The 8,116-nt window shown below is 43.9% G+C and overlaps 1 protein-coding gene across 3 annotated transcripts in view; it reads right to left on the bottom strand.

Moving 5' to 3' along the window:
- The window catches only part of LOC109864240, a 211,369-nt gene that overhangs the window by 76,023 nt on the left and 127,230 nt on the right, over positions 1-8,116 (bottom strand). For 2 of the 3 annotated variants that reach the window (XM_020445267.1, XM_020445268.1), the window contains exon 2: positions 4,973-5,316. The exons of the other annotated variant lie outside the window; for it this stretch is intronic. In XM_020445267.1, the coding sequence (XP_020300856.1) occupies positions 4,973-5,132 (160 nt within the window). In that variant the 5' untranslated portion in view covers positions 5,133-5,316. The remainder of the gene's footprint in view (positions 1-4,972; positions 5,317-8,116) is intronic. 3 annotated transcript variants of the gene reach the window in all.

The raw sequence follows: 8,116 nt of genomic DNA, 5'->3' as shown, positions 1-8,116 counted from the left end.
ATACAAGTCGAGAGAGAGAGAGAGAGAGAGAAGCAAGTCCGAGAGTTGCAACAAAACGGCCGCCGCTAAGTGCAACGACTTAGTTTCTCTCCTTTTGCCGCACCTTTCCTGAAACATCCTCGCTCTTGACACGCGAGTTTTCTCGTTAGCGCGCGCGGAGCAGTTTCAGAGGACAATAACTGTACAATTTTATCTCCACGGATCGAAACGGAATGAAAATTTATCGGTCGTACAATATCCTCGTTAACTTCGCATTATTTTCCGTTAATTTCTACTTCTCGTATGTTATGGTTTTTTCCCCCTTTCCCCTCCACCCCGTTATTTTGTCCTTTGAGTTTTATCGAGCGAGAATTTTACACAAGCAAAGCTAATTTCCGAAGATTGATCACCGGCGACGAACGTCTTGGAAAAAACACGGCGGTTCACGTTGACACTGATGAATGATTTTAGCGCATGATGTCATAATTGCGAGAGGAATGTTTTCTTCGTAGACACTTTGATGACCTGCGGTTGCGATCAACGCGTGCGTCTTCCGCAAATCGCGAATCCGAATGGCAAATAAAATGCGAAAAAAATCTAATTAGAAGCCTCGTTGAATCCTCATAAGTTTGTTGTGTGATTCTTCGTGATTTCTAATTGGCCGTTCAATCGATTGAACGAAAGTTCAATCAAATTTCTTTACGGTGAAAGTTATAACCTACGTTTGATCGGTGTAACTCATTCCGAGAGGATTTTACTGCATTTTTTTTTTTTTCCGAATCGCCATTAGACAGATTATGCGTTAAGTTTATTTACGTTCACGACTGAGTCGCGCTAATTTGTATTCCCATAATCTGTACGTGTCTCACCTCCGTAACCTTTCATCCCTGGTAACATACGTTTCCCCCGTTTCCTCTATAAGAGCTCGCAAAAGCGATGCCAGTGCGACCCCACGTTCTCGACTCGGTCCCGTCCGATATCCCCGGCACTTCCTCGTTTCTGTCGGTCGTTCGAGACCTTAAGGCTGCTCGACACGCAACCGTGAAGACAAAGGCTTCACAATGTGGCAATACAAGTCGAGAGAGAGAGAGAGAGAGAGAGAGAGAGAGAAAAAGAAAGAAAGAAAAAAAGAAAAAAGTGACAGTTACAAAATTAGAGTTAAAAACAGTTATTTAACAAGAGTTAAAAATATAGATTATTTGATTTCATACACAGAAAAGAGAAATTATACGTGGTAAAATTCTTTTACAAACTTAACACACAGGAGTGTGTCGCGAGATAAGAATTAACGTGATTTTGAGTCCGTCTTGTCGATATTCGCTGCTAATTCGAGATTAATCGCGTTGCCATTTCTCAGACAAGAAGGGAAGACGAGCTCGTTCGGTATTAATGACGGCGGCTTACACACGAGGTCTTCTTGATACGCGATCTCTTACATTGTTGCTTCTCTCTTTCTTTCTCGCTGTGCTCTCTTTAAGATGCTTTAACTACTTCCTCATATTTGCGCTGCTCTCGCGTACACAACCCGATACATAGTAAGAGAGTATATCCTCGCGTTATCACGTAAAAATTACAAGTGTATTTAATCTAGACTATCCTCTTTCCACATCGCGGAGAGGAATTCTAACGCGATATTTGCCACCTTGGCAGCAAGTAATTAACTGTTTAACCAGTTAGGTGGTACAAGAAGAGAGGAAGACCGGAGCTCGAGCTTGTTTCGCGAATAACAATCAATTTCTCGGAGCGCGCGGATCTCGAGGCGATTTCCGTGCGGCGTCCATTAGCGATCTAACGAAGATCGCAGCGCGATCGCGAAGCGTATTACACCTCGTTACGTACACACATACACACACATGCTTTACACACACACACACACGCACACACACACACACACACACACACACACACACACACACATATATATATATATATATACATGCACGCACGCACGCATCCGCCAACGGGTTGGGGCTGGTCTCTCTTTCTCTCTCTCCGCGATCGCGGAGCACGCGACGATCCAGGAAACGCCGGCAGGCGGGATAATGCGGACGACACAAGGGGCCCCTTAACAAGCTTGGACGAGAGGCACATGCGCGAACGCAATGCTGCACCCAACTAGGCTGACTTCCCGAGACCGCCCGCATTGACGACAAGAAGGGAAAGGCAAAGAGAGAGAGAGAGAAAGAGAGAGAGAGAAAGATAAAGTGAAAGAAGGAAAAGGGAGGATAATAAGAAACACACACCTCGCGCCGGATAATAAGAAATACGGTGCGACCGCTAATGCAACCAGTATGAGACTTTTTATCGCGGCACGAAGTCGGCGCTCCGTTTCGACCGTTCTTCGATCGTTACCGAGCGATTTTTGACTGGCAAAAAAAAATTGACAGAAGACAGATGATGCAAATCAATATTGTTAATTAATACAAAAAAAGTTCTTTTTTTTTCACTTCTCTTTTCCTATACTTTTCTCTGATACACCCCGAACCGTTGATAAGTATCTTTACTAGAGAAATGTACACATTTCTAGTAGAGTTTCTAAGAATCTCCACATAAATCGCACACATACATAGGTACGCGTGTAGAAATATTTTTGAGAAGCAGATAACTTCTTCCCCTCTCTCTCTCTCTCTCTCTCTCATAATCACTACTCCACTGACCGACGATACCATCGAGGGAATAACCCGCGCGATAATAAATATCCGAATTTAATTACGCTCTCCCGACCCTCAACTCGATTATCGTGATTTCGCGGTAAATTGTACCGGGAGAAGCGTGTGTACTTTTGTTGCTCGCGTCTCATTGCAAAAAGTGAGCGGAGCGGGTGAGAGTTCGTCGACCGCGTGTCCGATCGCGACGTTGACACTCCGCCTTGTCGATCGAAATGTTTCTTTCTTTTGTCCAAGAGAGTTTGGAAGAAAAACCACGAGGAAAAGATATATATATATATATATATCTTCGACATCCGTCTGATTTGAGTGTACGAAATATTTTACGAGCAATCTCACGAACGATCGGGTTGGCGATAAAAAATGCGAAGAATTCGAATTAATTTTGATTATCGTGTTGCGATACACGCGGAAAGCGGAAACGATCGTAACTTGTGCGACGGTTCGTTGCGTTTAGCTTTATCTGCCGCGTTTATCCCCGTACACTTTTGCCCGCGCACTCGTAGTGTGTGGCATATTAAGTTGCTTTCCTGAAACTGCGCATAAACAAGATAGAAGCGCGGTATTCTCGGTACACCGCTTTTAGTATATCTACGTGACCCAGCCGTAATATAATGATCGCGCGCGATTCCGCAACCTGGAAACAGATCGGTTGTGCAACTTTGTTGGTAATCATTTTCTTTTTTTTTTGTTTTTGTTTTTTTCGCTTTCTCACTTTTACTTGCGAAGCTGAACTCATACAAAATGTATGACATAAGAACTTGCAGGAAAAAACGATAGACAGATTAACTCAAAGAACGTTTGTTTTTCGCGTTTGTGGTATAAGAGAAAGGGGGGTCATATATATTATTAATATAATTAATAAATTAATAATTAGCCAGTAAAAGAGGATGATAACTGAGTCCTGCGCAAACACACACCAATAAACCATTACAATCCTACATATTGCATTAAGAAGATTGCGAGAGATAGCGAAGACGCGCGTCTTTGAAATGAAATCGTCGTCACTCCTCGGATGCAAGATGGCCACGGCTCGCTGACCTTCCTCTCGACAGTGTCAAGGTCATCGAGATCGCCGCCATCATTTCCGGGAGGGAGGTCAAGGTTATTGTTACGCGATCGATTAGCTATACAATTAAAATGCCATTATTGATATTAGACAACACAAACGCAAAGAAAAACAAACAGATCGATAGCGTAACGATTATTTTGTCGTGCCGTTAGTCTGCGGCCAGGCTCTGCTGATTATGAGTAGTGTTATCACACACTGATATCGAGAGAGTACTGCAAAAGTTAGACACAAAAAAGTTAGGCGAATTACATAGCACGTTGCGCTATGACGCTGCTTGACGTGTTCGCTTTGGGTGCGTTCGGTCGCATTAATACAATTCGCAATCGAAAAAACCAAAATAATCTTCTCTCTCACGATTGCATATCAATTCTGTGATGTGATAATTAACACGTAATTAGAGAATTAATATATTTTTCGCTATTTGCAATTGTGCGCGTGTAATTAAATTTGTACAACTTTCGAACTTTCTCACATCTTTGTCTCGCGCGCGCTTTATGTTCACATCTCGACAAGATCAAACGCGACGGCAGAGGAATTTCGCACGGTCGCGCGCATAATTTTCCAGCTCCTCGGGATGCTTCTGAGAAACGGTGGTCGCGCGAGAGACGAGATCGCCGCTGGAGCGGCTAGCAGGAGAATGAGAGAAGAAGAGACGCCGGGAATAATTTCCACAATCTGGGATCGCTCTCTAGAGCCGACTCGTAATTTTTTTTTTTTTTTTTTTTTTCGAAATACAAGACATCGTGCCACATCGCGGAATAAAAAATCGTTTCGCGCACATTTTTTGTTTCTCTCATCTTAACTGAGAACGCGCGCGCGTGCACTTTTATAGTTACATTAAATTCTGACCGCGTATAACGTGTAACGCACCGCGAATATTGTACCGGAAGATCGTCCTTGTGAACACGACGTCACGTAAGCTTCGCATTTATCAGATTTTAATTCGGCAACGGTACTTGGACCTCGCGCGCGTGGACCATGTACTGTTAGACGAAGGGTCCGACCGAAATTCGCCCCGCCGGCAGCTTGTAGAATTTAACTTAAATTCTTTCAATGTTTAAAGAGATTTGAATTTTCTGATTGTACCGATTTTGTGAACATCTTCGGGGGGACGCTACTACAAAGTTTATATAATCAAGAAATGTGCAAACTCCCGAAGAATCAAGCAGCGCCATTACTCTCGATCTCTCTCGCTCCGCATACATATGCAGGATATGTCGCAGTCTGTATGTGGTGTGATATTGCCTGGACTCACCGATCCTCTTCACGTGGACGTCTCGATTGAAGGAGACGCTTCTCTCGGCGGGCTTCCATCCGGAAGCACCCCCGGGCGCGACAGGAGGTAGCAAATGCGTGCCGGGAGGGTTGCAGCCTTCTCCCCCTCTCAACGACTCCGTGCGCTGTATCGTGAGCATCCTGACTTTGCACCTTTTCGCACCCGATCATGCCACGTTTCCCGTTTCCGTGCCCTTCTCACTTCCGCGCGGTTTTTTTTTTTTTTTTTTTTTACAATTTTTGCACCCTACCCCCAGAGCGTTCTCACCCCCGACCGTTCTCCCTTATCTCACCCCTTTTGTTTCCTGTTTTCACAGACTCGACCTGGAAGCCAAGCAAAAAAGCTGTGCTCTTAGTACCTGAGATCGTCTCGTCAACGGAGATTTGCGTGGTTAATCCCTTGATTTTTTTTTTTTGTACAAATTCGAACGTGAGACAGTCTGCTTGTTCCGCGAACGAAAGCGCGAAACGAAAGTCGTCTGTTTGGAAACACTTGCGTGCTCTATGTCTTGTTCCTCCTCTAGAGTATTCGGATAATGAGAAAATTTTCTTAAAAGTATCTCAGAGCAAATGTGCGAGACACGTCTGAACGTTGATGTGAACGTTAAATAATGTAATTGCGCAAATTGATGGTATCAAGTGTAAAACAAGCTCGCGTTACTCCAGTTTCCAAACAGATAATCGGACTTATTGTTTCTCACATTGTGGTCACATGAGAGTGCAGTTTATCGTGCTCGGGAATATGCGCGGTTTCAATGTGTGCGCGCTCGCACGCGTGGAAAACGTGAGAGAGAAAAGAAAAATGATAAGCATCGTGCGTTCCCGTGTGCGAGAGACGTGTCTAATACGCTAGCAGGCGCATGCCAACTGTGGTGAATGATGACAAACGCGCAACGAGTGATAATGATTCTCTTTTGTCGTCATGCTAAGGCAGATGGGATATTCGAGATATACGTGCAATGGTGTAATGACAACGACGAGGGAGATGGCTGTGTGACGGCGCATATAATATCGGTTTCGCTTGATGAGAACTTTTGCTAATAGGAGCGATTGTGCGATAAGCACCTCCGCGTCGTGGACGTTTCTTCTTTCTCTGATATTCGTGCGCATATTATTATACGTTATTCGTAATTACGGAGACCGTAATCCGCGGGATTCGTGGATGTGTAACTCCGCGGTTTCCCTATCGCGGCATTGCGATCTAAACGCAACGACATCTAATTTAAATTTCATAGAACCTGGGGGCTGATGCTCTCCCACCACAAAGCGCGCCGGCTCGTCGGGGCCGACGACGTCGAATCGATTGCAAATTAATTTTCCAATACGACGCGAATAAATTGCGCTGTTTGTTTTCAGTTTAGCCACAAATCGAATGTGATGAATGTCGGAAAGACATTCTTATTTAGTTGCGACGTATTTTGCGAGAAAAACAATTCATAAATATAAGCGCGATAACAAATGTATATTGTCTCTTTTACATATTCACAACTCGTTTTTTGATTTTTATTGTGTTCGTAAAGAAACTCTCGAGGCTGTGGTTTTCAACAATAATCAATCGCGTGCTATAATCTGCAATGCAGATGAATTACTTCGTAATACTCAGACGAACACAAGTGTGCAATTTAATAAAATTGCGCGTGGCGTAGACGTGCACAATAGAATCTTTGTTTCAGAAATAAAAGAGATATTTCTATCAAAAGTGGCAGTTATGTTTTTAACGATCGGCCGAGTAACGTCACGCGTTTTTCGGAAATTTACGTAAATCTATAAAGCAATCAATTCCAGGTTTTTACAGCGTGTAAAAACAAAATGACCGGATACGATCGTCTCCATAAAAACAATTCTAAAAATAGTTGCTGACGACAGAGACACTCGAATGACAGTCGAGCGGAAACATCAAGACTGCTCATTATCATCACAAGCGCTTTAATATTCTATGTTTTTTTCGCGCTATCACGTAAAAACATCCTCTTTTTTTTTCCTAGAAGTTGACCTTCGCGTCTCGATCTTTTATCGCGCAAAACGATTTCAATGCCGCGCGAGATGTGTTCACTGCGGTCAAAAGTTCTAGCGAGCAAGTGATTTCAATGCCGCGCTGCAAATCTTAAAATTCTAGCAATTGTTTTTTGTTTTTGCTTATTAGTCGTCTTAAATTTTATCCGAAATTGTTCATAAACCTATTCCTATCTATTCTGTGTGTCAAAATATTATCGTAAACGAAAATCGAGATAAAACAGGAAACCAATAAAAAGTGAAAAAACTAAACAACTAAATTACTTCAGAGTAATTTTTTTTCTCTCAAGCATATTAAATCAAGCGGGAACGAAAAAAAAACTTTTGACTAAGAAACAAATTAATATTCATCGTGCGTGTTTGTCCATATTCGCGGCGTTTTATACTCGCCGTTGAAACAAATAAAAACGACCCCGCGCACGCGCGCGCGTTCATCTCTCAAGGCCATCTGCGGCCGTGAAGTGACACGTCGCGTCCTGGCGAGTCCCCGCACACACGTGACACGTGTGGACGGGGGTGAGCCGTCACTCAACGGCTTTATTAGCTCAGAAAGAGGCGACGAGGGGGAGGTGATGTTGGCTTTAAATGAGACAATTCGCGTGAGCCCGACGAGTCGGGGAATTAAGATACTCTCGGGAGACGCGCGATAGCCATATTTGGCGAGAAGGACCGCCAAGATGTCCCCGGGAGGACTTAGGTCCTCTCTGCCGTGCTCCCCGCGGTTCTCGCGTGAGAGTTCGGGGAGGTAAGAATCCCGCTATAAAAAGTGATGTTAATATATTTTTTTCGAGATTCTCGAGAGGTTTACGACGGGCCTTTCTCGACTCCCACGCGCGCCTTCTAGTTGGCTAATCGCGAAACGTCCAATTCGATTCAGAGAGGGACGAAAGAAAAAAAAGAAAATCTGCGACGAGCGCGGGTCTCGAGACCGTGTCTAATGTACGAGAGGGGACTCTCTAATGTGATCTTCGTTACTCGGCGACGACGCGGTGGATAACAGTAAAATGAGTGCATAAAAAAAAAAAAAAACGTCCCCAAAGTGCGGCTGTATTCTCACGATTTTAATTTCGTCCTGCGCGAGCGCGTTCCGCTGCGAATATTTTTTCTTCCT

Source organism: Pseudomyrmex gracilis, unplaced genomic scaffold (assembly GCF_002006095.1).
Source record: "Pseudomyrmex gracilis isolate BER0280 unplaced genomic scaffold, ASM200609v1 scaffold_18, whole genome shotgun sequence".
Lineage (NCBI taxonomy): Eukaryota > Metazoa > Arthropoda > Insecta > Hymenoptera > Formicidae > Pseudomyrmex > Pseudomyrmex gracilis.
The sequence above is the reverse complement of the archived record's forward strand: the minus strand, read 5'-3'. Positions and strand labels throughout refer to the sequence as shown.